General features: G+C 42.1%; 1 protein-coding gene across 1 annotated transcript in view; it reads left to right on the forward strand.

Annotated features, from left to right (window-relative positions):
- Positions 1-16,848: 16,848 nt before the first annotated feature.
- TUBGCP4 (tubulin gamma complex associated protein 4) overlaps positions 16,849-27,989 on the forward strand; it is a gene marked incomplete at its 3' end in the record, with an annotated part of 40,625 nt that continues 29,484 nt past the window's right edge. Inside the window, 4 exon segments of the mRNA XM_029575466.1 lie at positions 16,849-17,041; positions 23,361-23,489; positions 27,111-27,233; positions 27,775-27,828. Of these exon segments, the coding sequence (XP_029431326.1) occupies positions 16,964-17,041; positions 23,361-23,489; positions 27,111-27,233; positions 27,775-27,828 (384 nt within the window).

Genomic DNA, 27,989 nt, shown 5'->3' on the forward strand with positions numbered 1-27,989 from the left:
TAAAATGATTTTTTTTTCTCTTTTGTAAAGTAGTCTTCTTGTTCTCTGTATTTATCAGGAGACACCAGGTAAAACCCAAGTAGTCTGGATTCAGCACCATTTCAAAGCAATACAAGACTAAAAAAAAAAACTCTCCTTTGATAAGAACAAAATGTTATTTTATACAAGTTACAGGCTGATTATATCTCAATGGTACTTTAAGGAGACTAAGGGCCCTATTCACAGCGGCTTTTTCCACATTCTTGGGTTGATTTTCAAGCCTTTTTTGTGTATATAGGCCTGTTTTATGCATGCAGTTGGCTCTGTACATGCGGAAGTACACCATAACTTGGTCACATGCGCACCTTTATGTGAAATGCAGAGCTGCAGCAGGAGAGGCACAGCTCGGGCATTGTTGGAACTTATGGGGGCATATTCAGTAAGCCGGAGAACAGACAAGATATCCAGCAAAAGTTAACTGGATATTCAGTCCCGAAGAGCTAGTGGGCTAAGCATACTGCTGAATATACTCAAAGTTAACCATATAACCAGTTAAGGTTTTAAAGTTATCTGATCTTGTGTGACTAGGTAACTTTCCACTTAATTGGATCTCTTTGAAGAGATCCAGCTAAGTGGCACTGTTGTTAAATAAAAATAAGTGCCTTGTGGCCCTGCAGCTCGATTCCTGACACCCCCCCCCCCCCCCCAATATGTCTATATGGTGCTGCCAGGCCATGTACCCCTCAATCCCAAATCACTCCAATGTTTACAAATAGATGTGGTCAGCAAGTCTGCCCCTCCCCCACTCCCATTCCTTTCCTCATTGTTTTTTGAGTCTAAGCCCTCTCCTGCTCTCCCCACCCCACCCCCCCCCCCCCCAAACCCCAGCCAAGAGTAAGGAATTCACTGATCTGCTCCTGGCACTGTTGGAACCAGGAAAAGCAGCGGAAGCATAAAGTTACCCCTCTCTTTATGCTTCCAGCACAGCTGCTGCTGAACAGCAGGAGAATCATAAACTGCAGACAGCTTTACCCTTCTGTCAGAGCAGCACTGAATGTGCCAGAGCTGGTAAGGGAATACTTTGCTCCTGGCTGAGGATTTCTGGACCCAGGTAGGTGGAGGTGGTGCTGGGGGTGCTGGCAGCCTGGGGTTACAGAAGTTGTGGGTGGGATAGGGGCAGAAAGAGACTAAAATTTAAAAACAATGGGGAAGGAGGTGGGTTTTGGGGGGGCTGACTTGCGAATCGTGTGTATTTATAAACATCAGAAGGATTGGGAGTACGGGTTATGGGGCCTGGCAGGGCCACCTGTGACATATTGGGGAGAAGCTTGGGAACTGCGATGCAGGCCCACAAGCCATCTTTTTTTTTTTTAATTTAACAGTAACACTTAACACGATATCTTTGAAGATATCAGTTAAGTGGAAAGTTATCTGTCCACACAAGGCCAAATAACTTTAGATCTGCCTTAAAGCAGGTGTAAAGTTTGGGTAACTAAGGGCCAGATTCATTAAGGCTGTGTCTCCCATTTTGTGTCTATGGGAAAAACCCTTAGTGAATCAGGTTCTTAACTGGTTTCAACTGAAAATCAGTTAAGTTAGTCAAAAAACTTAGGCCCACCCCAGAATGCCCCGGAACACCTTTTTTATCCTGCTAAATTTCAGCTGGATAATAACTATAATTTAGCCAGCTAAGTGGCCCAATATTCAAAAAGTTGCCATTTAACCAGATTAAGGTGCGTTATGTCCTCTGAAGAGCAGGTGTAACTTTACACGAGTTAATCTATGCATGAACCAGGCCAATTACCCAAGCATTTTCAAAGCAAACTTATTTGCTTAACTTTGCTTTGAAAATGCCAGCTAGTTTGTGTGTACAAGTCAAACACAAACTTTAGCCCTACCTGCACAATTGTAAAGTTACCCTCTGGGAAAAGTCCTTAACGAATCAGGCCCTAACTGTATTTTTTGTGCCTCTTTAAAAGTTCTTTATAACTGGAATGCCCATAGCAAATATGGAAATTACACACAGTGGTTTTCTTGTTTGAACAGCCAAGGAACTGACAAAAACATGCACACATCCAGTATTCTAGGAGTTCTCCACTGAACATTTGTATTTATTTTGGTATACTATGAAGCTATTTATTTCAACTCTAGTTTCCAATTAATCATAAGCAAACCATGCTAAGTGTGGAGTGAATAGTAGTACATTGATGCCACAGAGGCCTTCATGTACTGTATATTCATCAGAATAATCTTGTTTTAACAACTGTTAAGTATCATACCTAACAATCATCATGCCACATCAAAATGACTGTTCATACAAACAAGTCAACATACATTGAAAGAGGCTAAAAAATGAGTGACTTTGGAGATTGGCATTGAAACAAGCGTATAGTTTAAATATTTAAGAAGAAATACGCTTTATCTGACAAAGGCTATCTCATCCTAATGCCTTTTATTTTTCATTATTTTACTGATGTGGCAGGAATGGTTTTAAAATAAAGTTACTTAAGCAGAAAAATGTGTGCAATGCACAATTCCTGAAAAAAACAGAGGTCCATAATCAGACACAGTCTGGCTAGCAAAATTAAGGGGTCATTTTCTAAAGTATCGCAGGCCTGCGATACTTTAGGTAATGAGGGGCGGGGGGCCAAAATGGGGGGGTGGGCCTGCGCTAGCTGGTAGCGATCGCACCATTGTGGTGCGATCGCTGCCGATTTCGCACCCAATAGCGCCACCATAGAAGGTGTAGCTATTCGGTCAAGCATTCCCTTAACGTACTTAGTCTTCCACAGCTCCCATAGACTGTTTTCATACTGTTGACGTCCAGAACCTATGCTCATGTTTTTACTCATCAATAAGAAATTTCTCCCTCCTCCCCCCCCCCCCTCCACGAACAACCTTCCTTCCCCCGCCTCCCCCCCCCCATTAGCAAACCTCCCTCCCCATGCGATAGTTTCGCTCTAATAGTGCATACTGCTACTGTTCCTAGTTATGTTATGTTATATTATCCAAGTTGTTCACTCCCTTGTTCATTGTAAGACATATGTTGTCATTGTTTTCTACTTGTTATAATGTAAACCGGAGTGATAAGTAATTCTGTTACCTGAACTTCGATATAAAAAAAGTTATAAATAAATAAATAAATAAATATTGGGTGCAAACTCAGACGCAAAAAGGGCCTTACCTTTTTGTCGTCCGTGGCATCTTCGTGGAGTTGGCTCCAGTGACACCCTGACTCCTCCTCTACCGGGCCGACTCCACCCCAATTTTGGTATCGCACGCGATAAGGGATATTTCGCATGCGAAATGTCCCTTATCGCATGCGATCCGTTTAGAAAATAAGGCCCTTAGTTGGATAAACTTATCTGGCTAACTTTGGAGGTTTATTCAATAGTGAAATTGCACTATTGAATATAGGTGACGATCTTAAATTTAGCTGGCTAACTATAGCCACCTAATTTTAGGACAGCTCTTTAGTTCAACCAGATTTAGCCAGCTAAGACACATGGCTAACTCTAAATATTGGAGTTAGCTGGTTAACTTAGATGGCTAACTCAACTCCCAGTTATGCCCTTGGAATGCCCCTAACTTAACCAGCTAAATTATAGGCACCTAACTTATTAGGTGGCTAGAATTTAGCCAGATATGCACGCAAATATTAATTTAGCTGGATAACGTCTGAGTTAGCCAGCTAAATGATTTTGAATATGGACCTTGAAATTTTTAAATTCAGTTTTGCAATAAATTGATTTTAGAAGCAGAGAGCCAAGCTATTGCTTCTAGTAAGGTTGGAATTTCTTGGCTTTCAGTTGTTCTATCCATGGATGGGAGATGTCAATGGAGCATGGTTTTCTAGCCATCTTGGGCACTATAGATCTGAGGGAGGAATCACCGCCCTGCAGTAAGAATAAACATCTAATCTAGCTGTTATGTATTATCTATCATTCCCCTTCTCCAATAACAAAACCCACAATTCACAAATGCAACCCAAGACTGCAAATTAGGTTATAACAATAAAAACAGAGGGAAGAGGGAAGAGATGAAAAATGAGGGACGCCCAGTCATTTGTTCCTTACTAATAATTCTAAAGCATTTTCATACTCAGTATTTATTAGAATATTTTATCTTGTTCTTATCTCTGCTGGACAGCTGTCATCCATTGCTGCAAAAGAACTTTGCCTCGAAATCATATTCATCTCAATTTGCTTAATCTTGTATTGCCACACTGAGAAAAGTGAGCAGAATAATGGAATATTGTGTTAAAAATCAAATGCATCATGTTTAATCCATTTTCTTTTTTAAAGCTATGTAGTTAAAGTACACATTGGCCTGCACCCTCATTTGAATCATCTCTGTGCGCTTTGTAACCCATTTTATATAAGTTTAGTTTAGAGTTAGGAGAGACTCAGAAAACATCACATTTGAGTACATAGAATATTTATTGTTTGCTATCTTTTCTAGCATCAGACCTCCTGACTTTGGACTCCTCTGAATAAAAGAAGAGGCACTCGATTAAAGAATCTGCAATGAGCAAGAATGTGTTGAAAGAACCAGGTGATTCACACGTCAGTCCATGGAACAGTCCTTCTTCCAGTCCTACCCTTTGCCTGGTCTCTTCCCTCCTTTCCTTTCTCTCTGACTGCCTCTCAGTTTTGACCTTGCCTGACCTCCTCCTGCCCTGATCATTGCTTGGCTACCGATGTTGCCTGATCTCTGCCTGCCCTTGGCCTGCTTACTAACTCTACCTGACCACTCTTGACAGGACCCATGCCTTAAGTCCTTCTGGCCTCAAAACCCAAGGGCTCAACCTGTGTTGGGGGGGAAGAGGCTGGTACAGGTGAGCCTAGCCATTGTCCTACCATTGGCGTATCTGCCTGCTGGCAGCAGAGGCCAAGCAGGATTTGCCGACTGGGCAGTGCCAACCTCGCCACAGCTCAAAAGGACTCACATTCCATGGCACTACCTCGGGACGATGTATTTATTTAAAATATTTTAATCCCACCAACCTGAATGGCTTATTCTTGGAGGAGTGCAATGAAAGAAACATCAAATACAATCTAATACAAAAAAAGAACCTACGGTGTAAACACAAAGAGGCTGATGAACTAACCCAGAGTATTTTCCAGGGGTTAAAGGCCTGTTTGCATACAATTTTGCTATGGATGCAAATGAGCTTGGAGCTCTCTAGCATCCACAACAATATTGCACAAGAAATGTTGTACGTGTTGCCACGGCCAGGAACTTTTCAATTGCTCCCAGCTACAATGGCAACTTAGGGCTCCCCTTGTTAAAGGGTCCAGGTGAAATTGACTCTGACTCAACATATTCACAAAATTCTCTGATGGACCTGGTGGACCCCACCCCTATTCCTATCCTGCTCACAGCCATAAATGTGGTAATGTAGTTGGGGTGGGGTGGGAATCCTATGGGACCACCGTGAATTTTTGTGAACACTTTGGAATGAGTGGGAGCGCCAACTTCACATGGACTACAAGGACTCTTGAACAAGGGGAGAGGTTATGCGTGAAGCACTGCTCCCTGGGGCAGGCAGCAAAACATTATTTATTTATTGTCATTTACATTCCACTGATCCAAGCAAGATCCCAGCAGCATACCACATAATAAAACAAGACATCAATTCATACGATAACAAAGATAGCTATTTCTCTTGTGAAAACAGGCCTGCAACACCTTTTCTGCATCCCAGTTTTGCAAAATACCACCTTAATGAGCTGCTTTGCATGATTTCGTATTGCAAGAGCTCCTTAATGTGGCATTTAAATAAACTCGTGTTCGTAGCGGACTATACTCAAAAGTTTACTACTATAAAACAAAACTCATACAAAACACCTACATTTTTATTTTTATGCATTTGTAAGTGTTGTGCACTATGTTTTTCACAAAAATCCTTATTGTGAAAACATTTGGCAGTTTAGTACATCGGCCTCTAAGACAGAGGATATCGCCAATAAAAAGCCCGGAGAAATGCACATATAATGCTATTGTACTTATGCTTCATTAAGAGAGGGTGAAACTTTACAATATGGCACCGAATATTGAGGCGTCAGACTTTTTTCCATTGCTCCCTCCCTTTGCTGTTCTTAGTTTCTGGTAAAACGCTTACCTTTAGTGAAAGAAAAGGCATGCTTGTTTTCCATCTGTCTAGGACGCAAAGCTTTATTTTTCAAGAATCGGAACAAACAGCTTTCTAATTTTTGTGCAGCATGTTAAACACAATAAAGAAGAAAAGTCATTGAAAGCTTGAGTTTAAGACATTGGAGCTGAGTGGAATGCAATATCCACTTTTAGCTTCTATAAGCTGCAGGCTGTCTGGCAGAAGGTTTACCTTGAGTTCTGATTCTGATGTCACTTTAACCGAAAATGAAACATTTGTTAACCTTCCTGTCACAAGAAGTTTGTGTTGATGGCCCTGAATAAAGACATTTATCTACCAAAATAGCATTCTGGCAATTTATGGGCATGAACATCCACAAATAACAGGAAGAAAATAACGGGTAATGTTCTTTCTCGTTATACTCTTCCCTCATCCACCAAAAGCATCTGGTGGATGAGGGCTGCCATGGCTCAAGCATTCATAGACCTGAACCAAATAACCTGAACCAAATAAGTTTCAATATTGTTCATTAAAAATGGACTTAGACTTAGACTTAGTTTTTGGGTACTTGCCAGGTTCTTATGGCCTGGATTGGCCACTGTTGGAAACAGGATGCTGGGCTTGATGGACCCTTGGTCTGACCCAGTATGGCATTTTCTTATGTTCTTATGAAGATAAAGAGTGTGGCCCACCCCAATGCACCCAATGTTAATTCAAGTAGAAATACCATTAACATTTGTATCAATGTCATTCAGAGGAATTCAATTTGCTGGTCTTTCATGCAAATGCTGGAATTCACCCCACTGTATAGTGGAACTCATTTTAGCTTTTGGAATGCATGTGTGGTTATATCCCCTGTTCACCAAGTCTGACTGCCCTGTAACAGAAATGAGTGCTTGTATCATTTTCCCCATAAATGCGCATACATAGCTTCCACTTCAAATCCCTCATACTCTTTCCACAATACAGCCTCTTGCACATGGATACATTTCACATTTTTAAGTTCTTTCATGAAAAGTGTCCTTGTTCATTTCAAATTTTGTTTCACTCTTGTTCAGCTGGGCTGTTGAAAGGACTGCTCCATTGCACTAGCCGTGCAATGAATGGATGAAAGCACACAGTTCTCAAGCAAAACACATTTTGTAAGTATATCTGCTTTATACACCTTCTCCAATATTGCAAAGATCTCAGACTGACCACATAAGGTTGTACTCTAATAGCGTAAATAGTCAGAAGAAGCAGTTGTTTCCACTTTCTGTTTTCTGCTGCAGAATGGCGCTTTCTAAAATTCCCTTTTCCTCCCACCTCACCTAGGCCCTAACTTCAGAAAATAATTCATCAGTGGGCTACAGGGAGTGGAGGAGGAGCCTAGTGGTTAGAGCGGCAGGCTACAAAACAGGGATTAGAAGGCAAAAATTAGATACATTTAAATCAGTTTTAAGACAACAAAGTATACAGTTACATAATAAATGTGATTTTTTTTTAATGTGTGTATGTTTTGTGGGTTATTGGTGTTTACTAGAATGTATGTGTTTGGAAGTTTTAATTCCTATTATTTTCCATATGGCATTGTTATGTAACTATATACTTTGTTGTCTTTAAATTTATACAAATGTATCTCTAAAATTATTGTCCATGGAACATTTGTAAATATAGTTGTTTCAATTTGAACGATCTATTGTACTTTTTGAAACAGCATTGTTATTAAGAAAAGTCCCCCCTGCAGAAGTTATATATATTAGTGAAACGTGGACCTCTGTCAGGGTCCACACTGCTTTGAATTTTCCTTGTATGCATGTTAGATTGGGTTATGAATGTGATCTTTTAATGTGTGTATGTTTTGTAGGTTATTGGTGTTTACTAGAATGTAAGTGTTTAGAAGATTTAATTCCTATTATGTTCCATATGGCATTGTTATGTAACTGTATACTTTGTTGTCTTTAAATTTATACAAATGTATCTCTAAAATTATTGTCCATGGAACATTTGTAAATATAGTTGTTTCAATTTGAACGATCTATTGTACTTTTTGAAACAGCATTGTTATTAAGAAAAGTCCCCCCTGCAGAAGTTATATATATTAGTGAAATGTGGACCTCTGTCAGGGTCCACACTGCTTTGAATTTTCCTTGTATGCATGTTAGATTGGGTTATGAATGTGATCTTTTAATGTGTGTATGTTTTGTAGGTTATTGGTGTTTACTAGAATGTAAGTGTTTAGAAGATTTAATTCCTATTATCTTCCATATGGCATTGTTATGTAACTGTATACTTTGTTGTCTTTAAATTTATACAAATGTATCTCTCAAATTATTGTAATAAAATAGTGTTGTAACTTTTGTATGTTTTGAAGGGATTACTTTCTTTTGTTGTACCTTCTTTTGTTGCATTACAAAACAGTGAAGCCAGGATTAATATCCCAGTGCCATTCTTTGTGACCTTGAGCAAGTCACTTCACCCTCCGTTGCCCCAGGTAGAAAAACTTAGATTGCGAGTCCTCTGGGAACAGGGAAATACTTCCTGTACCTGAATGTAATTCACTTTGAAGTGCCAAAAAAGCAGAATATAAATAAATCTAGCAGTTCAAATAAATACATCTAACAGCAATAGAATGTAAGTATTATAAAAGTGTGCAAGTGCAGCCTCTTATTTGCTTGCATGTAGCAGCTTTATTGCCTCTAGCCAGCCCATTTTACATCAGAAAATATTTCAAGAGTCACACCATTTACAGTCATTGCTATCTCCAGTTTTTCTGCAAATATGCAACTGCCCCAGGGCTGGCCCAGTGACAATGCTGCACACACTGTCATGCAAAAGAGTTGGGCTCATAGTGCCAGGGGAAGGAAGCCGAGTCATTGCACCACAGTGAAACGTATGGGTGTGACATTCAGGGTGCACAAGCAATGGGTCCCAAAGGGGGCGACAAGAGATCCGTATCAATGACTATCATTGCAATGGTTGGGTTATAGAGGGAGGAGGACGACTGGAAACGGTGGAAAAACCTCATGGAGCTGTAATGAAGGCTCGCTGGTTGGGACAGGTTCTGCTTGAACGGGAAGCCCAAAGGAACAAGAAGAAATAACTGAGCCAAAAATATGTGCACAACTATTTATAGAGGTAGCACAAGATGTGAGATTTTCCAACGTCAACCTTCTGAATAAATAATTAGGGTTAACTCGCTGTTTATCAGAATGATTCTATTACATCTTTTTCTCATTTTTTTATGGTGCTGATGACACTGAGACATGATCATGTGAGGCAGATGTTGCTTTAATAAGAAGTTGGTCATTCAAAAGTCACAGATGACCATAAAATAAAAAATATAAATTACTAATACTTGTTACTTAGCAACAGACTTCTCAGCAAAGGGCTGTATACTTTTCCATGAAAGGTTACACTGCTCACTTCAGGGAAACCAGAGGGGGCACAGTGAGAGAGAGAGAGAGAGAGAGAAAGGGAAAAAATATAGCAAGGTCCCAGCTCCATCACATGTAAAAATATGTCAGAGATAGTATGTGATGTATTCCAGCTGTATACAAGCACACAAAATTAATTAAATCACCAACATAAAGCACATAGAACTTAAAGAACACAAAAGTGTACAGACAATATAAAGTTAATACTTTAAAAAGTCCCATATGTGGTCCTGAAATGCAGGCTGTAGTGCTGTGTGCTGCAGAGCTGTAGGCTCAGGTTTGAGGCTGCTGTCTGTAAGGTCAGCAGGGCTCAGACGTGCCCCAGTAGTGATGACATTTTATATTCTAGGAAGAGAGAGAAGGCAGCTGCTACAACTATGGCAGACCCTGCTGGCCACAAAGTGTCATCCCTCCAACCTTAATGACTTGCAAGGGTTGCTGATGCTACTTGAGCAAGCCATTGGGGGGAAGGGGTAGTGATTTAAAGAAGAAAAAGATCTCTCTTCTGCTTTTATCTTTTCGTCTTCATTGACTAATTTTCCTTATTCATATTTTCATTTTACCTAAGTGTCTTTCCGTGTTTTCTCTATCTTTCCTTCCTCCTTCTTCTTTCCGATTGATGTATTTCAGACATCTCTTGGAATTTATTTTATTTATTTATTTATTTATTTTGTATACCGACATTCGATCGAGATATCACATCGGTTTCCAGGTAACAGGTTGAATAGGGCGAGATCTGCCCTATTTTACATTTAACAAGATAACAATTGATTAAACTATTGAAGTAAAAAACATTGTAACATATGAATACAAATGAATGGGAATATAATTTGTAGCATCTATCCTATATACAATATATACAGTTTGAATTGGTTACGGTTACGATTAGTTCTGGTGGGAATAGGGGGGGAAAAGGAGGGGGTGGTTGTGAGGGGGGTGATATGCGGTAGTGCATGTAAGGGTCAAGTGGGCAGGTTTTCAAGAACATGCAGTTGAAGGGGTTGGGAATCCGGAGGGAAGGCTTTCAAGAACAGCCATGTTTTTAGCTGTTTTTTGAAGACTTGTGGTGAGGGTTCGTGTCTGAGATGAGTGGGGAGGGAGTTCCATAGGGTAGGGCCAGCTATTGTAATGGCTCGTTTGGAATGAAGAAGCAGCAAGACTGAGAAGCAGGGAAGGCAAGGTCCAAATCCTGCTGATGCTCACTGTGACCTTGGGCAAGTCATTTCACTTCACCTCCATTTCCTCAGGTTCAAACTTACAAAACAATTTGATTACGCACTTTTTCATCACATGCTCAGAGAGTGGTAAGCATTAAAAAAAAAACACAAAACTATACTGGTCTTTTATCATCTCCCTAAAATACACAAATCTTTAAGTCATCCTCCAGGTCGTCCAATTATTTCAGCGAAAGGATCATTATTGGAGCCATTGTCCATTTTTTGTGGACACATATTTAAGACCTTTGGTTCCCTATTTACCTTCTTATATTAGAGATTCTGGCGACATTATCAACACTTTGCAAGAATACACAGGACCATTTCAGAATGTATCTTTATTAACCATAGATATAGTATCCCTTTATGCTAATATACTGCAAGATGCTGCTATAGAAGTTTTCATAGATTTTTTTGGTTTTACATAAAGTGAGCTGGCATGCCCCGATTGAGTTTATTATCCAATTGGCCTCTTTGGCCTTAACAGAAAATTATTTCATGTTTGATCAGTTTTATAAACAGATTGGTGGGATGGCAATGGGTGCTACGATGACATCTAGTGTTGCTAGTTTATATATCGGGGCCTTTGAGGACAAATGGTTGATACAATATCCTTTCAGACAGTATATTCACTGCTGGCATAGATTCATAGATGACATTCATAGATGACATTTTAATTCATAGATTCATAGATAACATTTTAATCCTTTGGTCAGGTGGTTGAAGTTCGTTTGATAAATTTATGTCATGGTTGAATGGTTGTGATCTGCATTTGCAATTCACTTTTTGCTATAGAGACTTGTCAGTGTCTTTTTTGGATATCACCATTTCAATACAATCTGAGGCTTTTTACTTTTCTATTTTTCAAACGCCAACGGATCGTAATACCCTTTTAAGGTATTCTAGTTGTTATCCACAAGGCTTCAAGAATAGCATTCCCGTTGGACAATTTTTGCATCTTAGAAGGATTTGCTCTACAGTACAGGAATTTAAAAAGAAGGCTCGTGATATGTTCCCAAGTTTATTGATAGGGGTTATCTCCCTTTGGTTGTAAAAAGGACTATGAAGAGAGCCTGATGGAATGACAGAGAAACATTATTGAGAGCTCAACATAGCAAACCTTCACAAAAACTAACATGCGTATTACCCTTCTCTCCCTCAATGTATTGAGTGGCGAGGAGAATTCATATTTACCTCCTACCCCTATGCCACCTCCTCTCCGACCTAGGCCTGAATTTCTTCCTATATGCAGATGACGTGCAGATTCTCATCCCGTTTCAAGGGTCCACTAGCGAACCCTTGCAACGCTGGGAATCTAGCCTCGCCACCATAAGCACATTTTTATCTGATCCCATCTAGCTCTAAATACCTCAAAAACAGAACTACTCATCATCTCCAATCAACCAGAACGCTTCACTCTCCCCATGCGACAGAACACTCCTCAAAAGACAACCACAACCCTCCCTCAGGCCCATTTTGTAAGAGACCTGGGCGTCTTTATAGATCAGCACCTAAGTTTTAAACCCCACATCAAAGCTCTTCTTAAGGGGGGTTTCTATAAACTTAACATCCTAAAAAAACTCAAACCCCTCCTCCACACCCATGATTTCCGCACAGTCGTACAGACCACCATGCTCACGAAATTAGACTATTGTAACTCCCTGCTACTAGGACTCCCCAACACCACCATCAAACCCCTCCAGATTCTACAAAACTCCATGGCTAGAATCATAACCGGTACGCGTAAAAGGGACCACATCACCCCCATACTAAAAGACCTACATTGGTTGCCCATCTCCTTCCGCTCACAATACAAAACCCTCACCATCCTTCACAACACCCTACATAAACACAACCACAACTGGCTCGATGAAATGCCTCGCTACCGCTCCTCCAACCGCCCCACAAGAACAACCCACACAGGCACTCTCCACATCCCATCCCTCAAAACAGCACACTCAACCCACACCAGAGGGAGAGCCTTCTCCGTCGCTGGCCCCACCCTCTGGAACTCCCTCCCCACCTTCCTACGCCAAGAGACATCCTTTCACAACTTTAAGAAAGGAGTCAAAACATGGCTATTCCGACAGGCCTACCCTGACACAAACCAAACTTAATATCTCCGCACCTTAGCCCCCCCTCTGCACGACCTGACACCCTGCGCCCCCCCCCCCCCCCAGGTCCCCCCCGCCTGGCCTTCCACCCTCTCTCTCAGCCCGCCTGATCCCCTCCCCTCCTCCCCTGGCCACCTCCCTTTATCCTCGACACCCAGCCACCACCCTACCCCCCCCTTTTTTTCCCCTTTTTCCCCTGCCCTCCACACCCCCTACATACCCTTGAAGAAACCCTTCCCAGCAATTACCTCCTGTTTCAATTGTTCCATATTCCTATTTAATCAAATGTTTCCTGTACATTAGTCATCTGTACATAGTATTCCTCTTTTCCGCTTTATTCCCTCCCTTTACCTCTGTTAACTATACCTCTCCCCCCTTCCCCCCTTATCCCCCTTTCCCACCCACCTCCTACACCTTCCCTTTTCTCCCCCCCCCTACCCCCCTCAAATCTCTATTCCTTGGTTCCATTTATTGTTTATTTTGTTGTATTTGGTTTTGGTTTGTTTTTTGCTCTTGCGTTAGTTTTTTCATACTGTTTTATTGTCATATTGTTATACTGTATCTCCCACCTGAGTTCATTGTAAACCGGCATGATGTGCTTCACGAATGTCGGTAAATAAAAGTTAATAAATAAATAAATAAATAAACATTGGTATATTTTACAGCTGCACCCATCTTTTATGGAGAAACCCTTGATAGCGTATCACAGAGGTCATAATTTGAAAGACCAGGTTGTTAGATCACATTTTTTTCAGCATCAAGTTGAATTGGCACAGAGCCAAACACACGAATAGTGCTTTAACTTTTGAGAAATTATGCAATTTTACACCAAGGGCACAAACTAATTGTCTATCTAGTAAGATTTACATTTCACAGTGTTACAGCAATTGAATACTGACCATCAAGGTGGTGACCATAATTTACATTTACTCCAAGCTGATCAGCATTGGATATTTTCCTTCCAAACTGTTTATCTGAAGGGATTTGTTAGTGTTTGTAAGGATTTGGGTTGACCCCTGGACTCTGTGGCTGCTGACCATGTCCACGGGGGGAAATCCCATGAGGGGCCACAGGTCAGGCTCAGCTTTAGGACACACACACAGTTAGATCTTTTATTAAACAGTATTGAGGAGCCACCAGAGGTGGCAGTAGTGAGCAGGAATGTAGCCCGGCTGGGCTTGTAGTCCCTCAGGCTCTGGAACAGCGATCCCACAATGGCTGTGCTGTAGTGGAGAGAAACTGAGATCGTGAGTACAAGCAATATATGCAGGGTTCAGGAAGAGAGCCTCGTTGGTATAGTATGCACACAGTGGTCTCTCAGTAGGGAGCACAGGAGCTGGAGTAAAGGCAGGCCCTTGAGGAGCGAGTACCTGGTTCCAGGGAACAGCTCTGAGAGAAGTAGATGGTAACTCACTGATGGTATAGGCAGCAGTGTCTTCCAAGCAGAAGAGAAGTCCAGGTAGCGAGTCCAGGAACATGGGCCCTCGAGGAGCGAGTACCGGTTCCAGACAGCGACCTGAAAGAGAAGAGAGAGAGGCCCCTGAGGAGCAGGTACCCCAAATAGAGTAATCCAATAGTGGAGGCAGAGTAGCTAGGTACGGAGAGCAAATCCCATCCATTAGGAAACCTTTGCTAACTCGAAGACTAGCAATCGCGTAGGCTATTTGTATTCGAGATGCGTGATGTCATCACAGGGGGACGCCCCTGAGGTTCACGCCAAGGAAGGTACTTGAAGCAAAGCCGCGTGGTGTGTGCGCCCTAAGGCAACTGGACAGCATGGCGAGAGGCAGCGCCCAAGTCGGACCGGGGACACCGGAGAGGATGGCAGGCAGACGCCGTGGCAGCCAAACGTCTGTCAACCGCAGGAGGAGTCACCAGAGAGGTAAGGAGGGCGGAGTGGAGATGTCAGGCAGCGACAGTCGTAACAGGATTAAATAAAGAGATCAATTGGTCAGTTTTTATGCGACATCCATTTTGATGTGAGTAGGTAAAGACCGCTGTTGATTTGAGTGAAGCTGTGCAGTATTCAACATTTCAACTAATAGGATGAATCTAAGTGATCGATTGGTCAATTTATTTGTGTGGTTATTCTGATAGGTCTTAGGCAAAGAACGTACATGGTTTAAAAAACGTTATTGTAGGGACGGAGTTAGAGAGTGCCCTTCATTTTGACAAACAATGTGAACTGTTTAGGTCTGGTAGAAAGGTATGTTTCTGCTGGGTTGCTGGGTATGATGTGTATATTTTAATTGTATTTTTGTGTGCTCTTTTTTAGATTGTTATAGTTCCCCTAAAGAAGGTACGAGAGTGCCAAAACATTGTCAGTGTTGGACTATTGATTAAGCACACTAGTAACTTTGTTGTATTTATAAGAGTGGATCGCCTCTTGATAACTTAAGTGGATTTTTAAAGATAAGAAAATTATACATTAAAAATATAAAACTTTTGTTTGTAGAGAAGGTTAAAGGCTTAAAAGTCTAGTTATGGGGAAAAGTCGATGAACTAAACAAGGTGCTCAATTGTATGATACTGGTTGTAGCCCACTGAGGGCAAGAGCCTGTGGATTACATAAGAGAGATTACATGAGAGAGAGCACACGCAAGTCTTTATCATTATCATAAGTCCCTGCCCTCTGGGACATGGAAATACCTCTTCTTCCTGAATTTAACTCACCTTGTGCTACCAATGAAAAAGGGTAAGCTAAAATCAAAATAAACCTCTCACATCAATTCTTTCTCTTGCTTCCCTCCATCATTGCGTTTTCACTTTTTTCACTCCTTTTCAGCACTCCTTATATTTTTTAAATCTCTCTCCCCTCTCCACAACTCTTTCTCATTGCTCTCCCCTAGTCTTCCATTTTCTTTTCTTTATCTTCTCCCCCTTCTAGGTCTCTAACTCTATCGCCATCTTTATCTTTCTCCTTCCCGGCTCTCCATTTCCCTGTCGCTTGCTCTCCCCCAGCCCTTTCATTTTCTCCCACTTTTCTAGCCTTCCATCTCCTGTTCTCTATGTTTACCCCAGGACAATCAAGGGTCAACAAAAGAGCTGCATTCACTATCTCTGCATGCGAGGGAAGTTCAGCAATTCTCCTGGGAGAGGAATTGGGAAGGGTAAGCAGCCCTAAGGTATCCTGGAAAAACTGACACATTTGGATTGTCTGGACCACTTTATTAAATGGTCTAGCTCAAAGCAAGTCCTATTTGGGAAATGTAGGCCTCTTCTGGTTTTTCAACTCCTATTTCAAAGCGTTTTAGGAGCTTCTCTATAGAAATATCCTATTTGAAATAGGGAAATGAAAAACCAGGACTTATCTGATTTATTTATTTATTTATGATTTATTTAAAGACTTTTATATACCAAAAATCATGTACTAGTACATATCGCTTCGGTTTACAGATAACCAGCAATAGAATTACCATATACATGGTGTACATAGAACAATAAACAGTCAACCGTGTACAGTTAATAAATAAGTAAGGTATTAAACAAGGAGAATTATACATTAAACAAGGAGTATTATGAATTAAGCATTAGGTTTTTACAGAGAACAATTAATGAATGGGTATACATTGAACATGGCGTAATATACAAGTGGAACATTAATATGTATGGTACATTATAGGTAGTGTAGTACTTTATTGGTGGTATGGGAATCTAAGTGGTTTTCCTATTCCATTTGTTATTTACTATAGGATATGTAAACTATGAGCCAGATGTACTAAGAATTTTTCCTACAGATACAAAACAGAAAATTGTTTTGGTACTCTTGGCTATATGACTCCCCGTTTTCTATACCACCCTAAGGCTTGCCTTGGAAGGAACACACATATTAGCCTGCAGGTTAGTAATAGTAAGGTACTGTTACTACAGTTTAAAGTGTTAATTACCACACCCTTTATCTATTATAAGCCACGTTACTGGACACAGAGATTCCAGTTTTCTCATTCTCCTCCTATTCACACGAGCTCCTGGAAGAAGGAGGGAAGTGACTACTGTACCCGGCAGGCTTTGCGCTGTCGCTGTGCTGACGTCATTAGCGAGCGGCGGCGGCAGCGGCGGGAGAGAGCCGTTTCCTATCCCGAGGAGGCGCCGGGGGCCCGGAGGGAGAGCGGGCCAGCAGCGGAGATGATCCACGAGCTGCTTCTGGCGCTGAGCGGGTACCCGGGGAGCATCTTCACCTGGAACAAGCGGAGCGGCCTGCAGGTAGCGGGCACCGGAGGGGCTCGTGCTGTCCCCTCGCGCTAGGCATGGCTGGGGGCTGTGCCCTGCCTGACAGGAGCGCGTGGAGAAAACAGTCAACAACTTCTTTGTAGTTGGCTGAGACGGTTTTGCAGTGGGTGTTGTGAGCAGGACCCGGGTGGAAGGGACCTCTTTTAATTAGTGAGATTTATGGATTCCAACATCAACAGGTTTAAAAAAACCAACCCATTAAGGACCAGATGTACTAAGCTTTTTCTTTTCTTTAACTACAATGGGGAAAAGCCCTTCAGTACATCTGGTCCCAACTCCCTGTTATCTTAAAGAATGCGCCTGAGAATTGCCAGATTGGAAGCTGCCTCCTTCGATTGTGTTCCAAACATTGGCTCATCTGCACTGTGTTAATTTTGAGTGCATCTTTATGGCATAAGATTTCTGATAAACTTTGATGATTGTAAAAGCCCCTGTAAGAAAAATAGCTTATTTCCAACTCTCTGAAACAATGTAAATGAAACGTCATTGGCAGAAGAAAGCTTTAACCTCATGTCTCACGGCTTCTGAATCACAATACTTTACACTAACCACTCAAGCCAATCTCTCCCCCCAATAAAGGGGCCGATGCAATTAAAACGCGCTGAAAGCGGGCACTAAGTGTTCAGGGCCTGCCTTCCTAATGCACTCCCAGGCACCCTTTCTGGGGGTGCCATGCAATATTTAAATTAAGGATTACATTGTCAAGGAGGCGCTAGTGTCGATTGCACGCCCCTAGTGCCCTCTTGACAGCGGGAGCCCACAAGTGTCGGCTGGTTTAGAAAATGGACGCTGAATTTATCGGCATCCGTATTGCTAATCGACATACAGCCAGGAGTTCAGGAAACGGACACTTGTTAACTGAGCATCCATTTCCCGAACCTGACCGTCGGCACTTTTTAAAACTTTTTTTTTTAAAGTTTTTGTGCCTCCTACTTAATATTGCGACGATATGAAGTAGGAGGATGTACAGAAAAGCATTTTTTTCTGCTTTTCTGTACAACTTTTGGGATTGCTCAGCAATTAACGCCTGCTCTAGGCAGGCGTTCATTTTTTAGCGTAAAACTGTGCATTTTAGATGCACTTATATTTTTTTGCATTGCGGGTGATTCCCTAATAGCCTCAACAACATGCATTTGCATGTGATGAGCGCTATTAGTTTTGCCATGCGTTGGATGCCTGCCTTGTGGAGGCGCTAATCCCCTTATTGATTTGCATGGGCCCAAAAGAGAGTTCTTCAGACTGCTATGTCATCCCCTTTGCAATTCTGAATGCCTGTCTTGTGCTGCTTAAGTGTAATTAGAGACATTTGAAGATGTGTAGAACAGCTCTGCTTCAGTCATATTGATGTTTGATTTAATACTATTGCTAGTCTGGTGAATGACGCCAATACTTTCACTTGTTTTATTTATTTATTTATTTATTTGTGTTTTTCTATACCGGCATTCACGGAAGTTCGTATCATGTCGGTTTACATAAAACAAGGGGTGAGCAATACATTATAACGTACATAAGAGTATACATTACAAAATATAACACGTGCATAGAAGAATAAGTTACAATAAAACAGGGGTTATTCTAACTGGGAGTAGAGTAAGAGGAAAGATAAAAGATTAACAAGAAGTAAAACGTTGTAGTGATTGGTTGGTAGTGTATGGTTCAGTTTAATAGATGATGTTCAGTCTTGCTGCATTTGACCTGCTTAAGACCTGGCTTTTTACTTGCTCCTTCCCTAGCAGCTAGTTTTTTGTTTGTTTTTTTTAAAGCAAATTGTTCAGAAAATGTGTAGTATTGTATGGAAGGGCTGTATGTTTAGGCCAGAGTATTATTATGGGTACATTGGGATATTTAAATGTTGATTTAGGGATTGGGTGTATGTTTTATGTTGTAACTTCATATATTTTACGAATGTAACCTGTTTTGATATCTTTGGATTAAGGACAGGCAATCAAATATTAATAGGAAAGACAGTGAGAGTAGAAAAGGGGGAGGAGTAACTCTTTATGTAAAACTTATTAGCAAAGTGGTTGAAATGCAGGGTGTAAGGGGAAAGGAGGAGGGGCTTGGAAAGAGATGATGGCAATTCCATCTGCACTGGTGTAGTCCAAAGATCTCCAACTCAGACAGAGAGCTGGCTTAAGATATGCAAAAGATAAGCGTGAAAGGGGAAGCGTTGTTGGTGGGAGATTTTAACCTGCCAGATATGAATTGGCGTATCCTATCTGTCAAATATGCCAAAAGTAAAGAGATTGTGGATGCCTTCCAAGGAGCCTTGCTCGGACAAATAGTGATGGAACCCGCAAGGGAAGAGATGATACTGAACGTGGGGCTTATAAGCGGAGGAAGTATCTCAAATGTCCAGGTAGGTGCCCACCTGAGCACCAGAGATCATCAGATGATATAATGGCCAAGGCACAGAGGAATCTTAAAGTTCTGAATTTCAAAAACACTGACTTTGGTAAAATGGGAACATTCCTTAAGGACATGCTGGTGGTTTGGGAGGAGGTAGGTGACATGGAAGAATAGGGGACCCAAAAAAAGGGAGCCATAAAAATGGCAACAAATCTTTATGTCAAAAAAATAAATAAGAATAAGAGTAAAAGAAAACTGATATGGTTCTCCAAAAAATAAAGGCAAAAATGTGTAAATGTTCTCAAAAAGAACAAAGTCAGGAAGATTATCTAGTAAAGGTGAAAGAGATTATAGAAAGAAATCAGGATGGCAAAGGCACAAGCAGAAGAAAAGGTAGCTAAAGAAGTAAAGCGAGGTGATGACGTTTTTCAGAGATGCTGGAGACAGGAGGAAGACCACAGATGGAAAATAGACTTGCTTACCTGTAGCAGGTGTTCTCCAAGGACAGCAGGATGTCAGTCCTCACGTATCGATGACATCATCCAATGGAGCCGTCATGGAGCTTTGATCTCGGAGATTCTAGAGCTTTCAGCATGCTCTGCTGAGAACCTCTAGAAAAGAAAACTGCGGGTCACTCGTTTCCAAAGAGGAAGAATGGAATGCATTTGAAGAATTGCGCCCGATGATTGGCCAAAAAGGACCAATGGGCGTAGAACCCAAGCAAATGCTTGGGAGAAGAAACAGCAAACAGCAGCAGAGTCTGCAGCAGGACTCCAGTTGCCTCATGACTGGAGAAGAGATCTGACCCCGCAGGTCAGATGGCGTGGAACTAAGAGTCGTGGTCAAAGTTGTCCAAATGTGTAATAGTTCAAGTAGAAGTTTTATTTAATCTCAAGAATCTGTCGCAACGCTGCATTTTTAGTCCATTTGCACAGTCCCCCCGACACAGACTGTGTTTCCATTAACTGTGTCGGAGGGACCTCAAATCTGTATAGATAAACATGCAGAACAAGACTGAAATGTAGGGACAAATAAGAGATTGACATACACAACCATTTATAGCATAAAGATATCTAAATATGGCAAAACTTACCAAGGCTCAAATGCTTACACAAATGCACATCAAAGTGATCACAAATGCACATCAAAGTGATCTTCTGGTTATACAGGGTTAAATAGCTTATAACAAAAAGCATGCCAAATTGGAAGGTCATGTGATCAAGGCTGTCAATCAAAGAGCAATCTAGAGTATCTAAATCAATTAATATATGTAAATAAATCAAACAGAGTGACTAGAAAACCAGTAAAGCAAGGCAAGGTCTCAGAAAAACACAGAGCAATTAATGTTAACCTTGAGATTGCAGGGAACAATAGGGTCAAGTGTGTGAATCCACCTTTGCACATGTTGAATCAAAATGTGGGAGAAGTCACCCCCCCCAGGGGATGGAGACCATATCTCAAGGATGCAAAAACGGAGTTGTGATAGAGTATGTTGTGTGTCCCACCAATATCTCACTAGAGGGACATTTTCATGGTCAAGACAGAAACAAGAACAGTGTTCATAGATGAGGATGCAAATACATCATGTAGTTTTCCCAACATAGTGCTGTCCAAAAAGGAAATGTTGTATGGGAAATCTTACACTAAATACCACTCCCAAGAATTTTTTCAACAATTTTTTTGTTAAGTCTATAACCGCATCATCAAGCCTGACAGCGTGCTCTCTGTAGTTTCAAAACGAGAGCCGGACGGACCAGTTAGAAGGTTTGACTGCTTGCTGACCACAGATAAGTAACAGAAATATGTATATATAAGAGTTTGGTACATTGAAGTATCTGTTTTCACATAGGAACTCACCTGACAGAGAAAAATTGAGAATATATATCTATGGAAGAGTATCGCTATTTTATTCAACAGTTGATGAACTACAGCTCCTGATGAAGCAGTTGTGCTGCGAAACGTCTGCCGTTTGTCGAGCTGGTTGGAGATTTTCATAAGTGATATATTTTTTAGATGCGATATAAAACATACATAAAATAGAAGAAATGACAAAAAAAGTAAAAACAGAAAAATAAATGCCGCAGATGATTAGAGGTCCGGGCGGCTCTCGTTTTGAAACTACAGAGAGCACGCTGTCAGGCTTGATGATGCGGTTATAGACTTAACAAAAAAATTGTTGAAAAAATTCTTGGGAGTGGCATTTAGTGTAAGATTTCCCATACAACATTTCCTTTTTGGACAGTGATTTATAAGGGTGGAAATTGTTTCAGTTCTTTTTTTTGGTTTTCCCAACATATACATGGGACCATGGGCATAGAATAATGTAAATCACTCCCTTCATAGAGCAATCGGAGGATAATCATAATGAGAAGCTTCTCCCAGTTGTCAGGCCGATTCAGTACACGCGCGGCCAACCCCCCGAAACTATTAGCGCCCGCAACATGCAAATGCATGTTGATGGCCCTATTAGGTATGCCCGCACGATTCAGTAAATAAAATGTGCAGCCAAGCCGCACATTTTGCTTTCAGAAATTAGCGCCTACCCAAAGGTAGGTACAAGTTTCTGCCGGCACCGGGAAAGTGCACAGAAAAGCAGTAAAAACTGCTTTTCTGTACACCCTCCGACTTAATATCATGGCGATAGTAAGTCAGAGGTCCCAAAAGTAAAAACAATAACTAAAAATAAAAATAAAAAATAATTTAAAATCAGCCCGTGTCTCGCGGGTTGAAAACCGGACGCTCAATTTTGCCGGCGTCCGGTTTCCGAACCCGTGGCTGTCAGCGGGTTTGAGAACCAACGCCGGCAAAATTGAGCGTCAGCTGTCAAACCCGCTGAGAGCCGCCACTCCTGTCCAAAAAGAGGCGCTAGGGCCGCGCTAGTGTCCCTAGTGCCTCTTTTTACCGCGGGCCCTAATTTGAATATATATATATATTTTTTTTTACTGAATCGCGCACACAGGAGAGTGGGTGCTTTTCCGCGACTTTTACTGTATCGGCCTGTGTGAGATTTGTAAAGGGTGAGTGAGTGAGAAAAACCACATGCTTTGCACTGGCCACGGTAAATAGTTGAAATAATAGGGACTGTGAAATTCAGAGGATAGAAAGACGCGTACATTTCAACCACCATTAAATACTGCCCGGGCAAACACTTCCTATGTCTTCCTGTTTGTTAAACCTGTACACACACCCTTGCCACCAGATATGGTGCTTTTATCAGCCAAACTTGCAAACACACAATCTTTAATGTTTCTATTATTTTGATAAAGAGGCATGGGAAGTCAAAGCTGAACCATTTTGCTTTTCCAAACCTGCAAGAAACGACTCTTCTGCCATCAGCAGCCAATCTACCCAATTTATAAGCAACAGAAACAAACGAGAAAAACATGCATAACTCGCTGCTGCTGCCATAACCGGGCGAAGGATCCAAATGTCATCAATGTGCAGAACAAAGATACAAACACCTACCATGATGGCCTACCAAAATAAACCAAAACCTTCATTTTATTTCCCCCCCTTAAAAATCCAGTGTTTCAGTCCCCTGCATCAGGATTTGGTGGTTTCGATGGAGAAGGAAGCAGAGCTCCTGGAAGTTAGTCACGAGCATATTCCATCTGTCCCATAAAATGGCAGCATCTACACTGTGTGTGTGACCTTTCATTCATTTATTTATTTATTTATGTATGTATGTATGTATGTATGTATGTATGTATTGCTGTGTTTTGAAGCTTGCTTCCTACTTACGTACTGCAGCTCACTTGCTCCAGCTGCCGGTCAGAGTGTGGAAGCGCTAGGGCTGACAAACATCAGGTGATTTATTTTGAATCTGCCTCATTTCTTGCTTGGGGCTCAGGATGCCGGAGATTTCAAGCAGATTTTAGTTGCCAGCGGTCAGGGCAGATTCTGTGGCTGTTCCTGTTCACTAACTGCACCCTTCCGTCCCCAGGTATCGCAGGATTTGCCTTTTCTCCACCCCAGTGAGACCAGCGTGCTGAATCGTATCTGCAGGCTTGGGACAGACTACATCCGCTTCACGGAGTTCATTGAGCAGTACACTGGGCATGTGCAGCCACAGGTGAGACGGCAGCTGCCCCCGCGGTAGGGATCCTGGGATAGCTCTTTTACTGATAAGCTGGCGGCTGGCATTGGTCCGCAACAAAGGAAAGGCAAGGGAGTAGGTAGAGGGACAAGTCAAGAGGGAAATTATTTATACTGACACGTCTTGCTGTACAAAGAATTAAAGTGTAGGGATCCATTTCACTGCTGTAGAGCCCATTGATTGGCTGCTGTCTTGCTAGTAGCTAGGTCAGAGCTCAGCTGTCCTTTTAAAAAAAAAAAAAAAAAAGCACGGAGTATTTTCTTTTCTGATCTGGCATAAGGGCTTAGGGGCTCAGTGTGTGGTGTTTGTATGATGTGCCAGTGTTTGACAGGCAGCACAGCACATCTTCCATCTCACCAAGCATAGAGCATTAGAGGCTGCCTTGGTTCTTAAGTAAGATACGGAGGATGGATGAAGTGAAAGAAAACAAAGCTTCCTCTTCATCCAGTCGGACCAATGTAGATGAATGGGTTATGCTTACCAACCAGGAGATGGAGACAGAGATCAACAGGTTTGCTGACATCTCCATCTGGAAGGTTATGGTAGCGGTGGCAGTGGCACTGTAAGAAGAGGACATACTGGTGCATCCTTACTTGGAAGATTAGCTTATCAGAGAGCATAGTCAGAAAGAAGAGCATTGCAGCCACTGGAAGGATGTGGAATTGTTCGGACATCAGGTTGGGTTGTAAACTTCTCCAAGAGCAGTTTTCTATCCTCCCAAACTCTGGCGTACCTGGGAACACTGTTTGACACAAAAGTAGGTCAGGTTCGCTTAACGGGACAAAGGGTCCAAAAATTGCAATAGCAAGTTTGCTTGTTGATATCGTTACAGAATCAGACAGTATGGAGTTATGTGCAGCTTCTGGGGTCTATGGCAAGGACACGTATGAGGCACCTCCAGGGAGCACTGTTGTCTAGGTGGAATACTCAATCCCAGGAATATCATAAGAGGTTGCCTGTTCTGAATTCAGGCAGGGCAAGATTGTACTGGTGGCTGGATTCCAGGAATTTGGAGAAAGGAGTGGACCTTGAGCCTCTAGCCTGGGTCATGCTGACAACAGATACCAACCTTTCAGGTTGGGGGATCTTTGCCTGGGACATGTTGCTCATGGGCTGTGGACAAAGGCAGAAGTGGCATGATCCATCAATCGCTTGGAAACCAGGCAAACTTGATTGGCCCTTCAGAATTTCATATCCATCCTCAGGGGTCAAGATGTCAGAGTGCTGTCCAACAGTGCCACAGTAATAGCATATGTGAATCATTGTGGAGCGCCAGGAATCCTCAGGTATCGGAAGAAGTGGATTTGCTGATTCACTGGGCTGAAAAGAATCTAAAGAAGATTTCAGCCTCGCATATAGCAGGAGTGCAGGACATTCAAATGTACTTTATCTGCTACAATACTGTCAATCCAGGAGAGTGGTCATTGTCCTTGGTGGCCTTCAATCTGATAGTCATGAAGGGGGCTCCCTCTGGTGTGTCTGATGGCCACCGACAAGATGTAAAGATCCGCAGGTTTTTCAGTTGGAGGACACAGAAAGGGTTGGCCAGTGTTGGATCAAGGCATCCAGATCGTACATCACAGGCGGTTCTATATGAGTTTCCTCCATTGCTGTTGGTGGAGGAATTGTTCAGAGGATTGCTGGTCATCCAGGCCTGATAATTTTGGTGACTGCAGATTGACCAAGGTGACCTTGGTATGCAGATCTCATTAGGTTGTTGGACACACAACCATTGTGGCTTCGTCAGTGCAGGGTACTACTTTCACAGGGTCCTGTTTTTCATAAGGTCCCGGATTGGCATTTTCTTACAGCTTGGCCCTTGAGCTGTAAGAAAGCAATTGATCAAAAAACGATGCACTCCCGAGGTGGTGAACATTCTCTTGAAGGCTAGAAAATCTTCTACCTCCTTAGCCTATGTGTGGGCTTGGGAAAATTTTTTAGTTTTGGTGTTTTGTTAGGAAGGCCTCGGTGGCTAACATTTTGGAGTTACTGCAGGATAGTCTGGCTAAGGGTTTAGCTCGTAATTCTTTGAAGGTGCAAGATGCAGCTGTTGCCGCCTTTATTTTCTCATCCAGATATTACTTGCTTCTTAAGAGAAGTTTAGCAAATTAGGCTTCCGGTGAAAGACCTATTCCATCTTGAGATCTGAATTTGGCGTTGTCCTCTCTGGCAGGTTCAATGTTTGAGCCTATTCAGGCACTTTTGCTGAAGTTGTTTTTCTGGTGGCAGTTTGTTTGGCCAGACAGATCTCTGAATTACAGTTGCTGTCATTACCATTTTTAATGATCATGAGAGATGTGGTCAATATTCATATAGTATTGTCCTTTCCTCTGAAAGTAGTGAATGTTTTTCACATAAATCAGAATGTGTGTCTGCCTTCTTTTGGTAAGCATAGGGAGAGAGAGAAATACAGTATGATTCACTCCTTTAGATGTGAGGAAAGTTCTGAGATACCTGAAACTCCGAGATGAGTTTCAAAGATCACATCATCTTTGTGTGTTGTTCAGTGGAGTTAAGAAAGCTGGAATCGGCTGCCAAGGCCACCATTGCAAGTTGGATTAAGGAGCTTCATGGCAGCTTCCACGGATAAGGCAAGTCCTTACCTAAGCAGGCCAGGGCACATTCTGCTAGTGTGCAAGCAGCTTCATGGGCAGAGTTACATTTTAGTTTATCCACAGAAGGTATGTAGAGCTATAACTTGGAGGACTTTGCATTCCTTCTCAAAGCATTGTCGTTTAGATGTGAGTTCTCCGCTGCAGAACTCTTAAGAGAAGGATTGGCAGTATCCTGCCCAGTTCAGGATTAGCTTGGGTACATCCCATTTGCCTGGACTGGTCTGACTGATTGAAGAGGAAGGTGAAATTTATTCTTACCTATCCTTGAAACTAGAACCCACTCTCTTGCACTGCCAAATAAGCTGCTGTTCCTTGAAGCTCTCTGAAGTGGATGATGCTGATTGGATCCTGCTTCTGGTAAGCAGGGAAGATAAGTATCAGTGTTTTGTATATAGTTCTGTGCTTACTTTGTTTATTTTCTCTGTTCTTACTCTGGATAGCCCTCTGGTTGGAAGGGATTTAAATTCTTGAAAATTAGTTTGATACAGGTAATACTGGCAGACTGAAGTCAGCACACGTGCTCGTGAGGAGTGATGTCAGCAAACCTGTTGATCTGACTCCATTTACTGGTTGGTGGGCATAACCCATTCATCTGGGACTGTCTGACTAGATTCAAGGAAAGGAAATTCAGGTAAGAATAACTTTCACCATCAAGGGGCAGGCAATACTGAGTCAGAATGTGTTATAGAAATGTATTTATCTGGCAATCACTCCAGAATGGTCAGCTTTAATTCATTCCTTGGCCTACTAAATGAAGCTTTTCAGTGTATTCACAAGATGTAGAAGTGGGGGCCACTCTGGGATTGAAGTCTATGCAGAACGTGTGCTCGTGGTTTTGTGCTGGATCTGGGTTCCATGGGGACAGCTTTCACCCTTTTTTAAATGCTACATTTCATTTCTTGTTGTTTTGTTTTCTGGTTTCCTTCTGCTGTTGTCTGAGGGTCTGTGACCTTGGGTAATACAGATGTCTTTGGGTTTTCAGGACCACCATCCATCCCAGCAGGGCCAGTGTGGGCTGCACGGGATTTACCTTCGGGCCTTTTGCACAGGTCTCGACTCTGTACTGCAGCCATACCGGCAGGCGCTACTGGACCTGGAGCAGGAGGTAAAAGGATAATATGGGTAGGGAGACCCTGGAGGCTGAGATGGGTCATTTTATTCCCTCTTGAATGAGTGGGGCATCAGCTCTAAGCATCTCGAAGGCTCTTTGTTTAGAAGGCTGTAGTAGTCTACTGTGTTCAACTGTTGTTCGTTGTAAGCATTCTATTTCCAGCTGACATTGTGAGATATTTTAGGAGCATGGCTACTTTAAGACGATCCCTGTCCCTGCTGTGAGGTACTGTATACTCCCTGCTTCAAGGATCTATTGAGGAGGGGGAGAATCGTCCTGCCTCATCTACATTTTTGGGTGTCTGTGAGGCCAGAATAGCTTCTGTAAGACACACAAATTCTGCAGTTTTTTCCAATGAGGATGTGCCCAGGAAATTTTGCTTCTTATCCCTGTGAGACAATGTGTGGGTAGGCCAAGCAATGCCTTTCCACTACAGCTTACAGCTGAGGGCTTTGCAAAGCTGAAAATACGGTGCCTTGTCTTTCATGCGCTGTGCTTTTGGAGTTTTACCTTCTTTGCTTTATTTTCTTTGCAGTTCTTGGCAGATCCTCACCTCTCCATCTCTCACATCAACTATTCCCTGGACCAGGTATGTTCCCAGTGCAGAGCACCTTTTGGCTTCTGTTTGCACATTTGCATTACCAATTGAAGAACAGTTTGATTAGGAAACACAATTGTGTGCCATAAAGTGCAGTTTTTCTGGGTCTGTATAAGAAAACAGAAACTATTAGAAAGATCGGTCAGCTTGAC

This window comes from Rhinatrema bivittatum, chromosome 13, assembly GCF_901001135.1.
Source record: "Rhinatrema bivittatum chromosome 13, aRhiBiv1.1, whole genome shotgun sequence".
NCBI lineage: Eukaryota > Metazoa > Chordata > Amphibia > Gymnophiona > Rhinatrematidae > Rhinatrema > Rhinatrema bivittatum.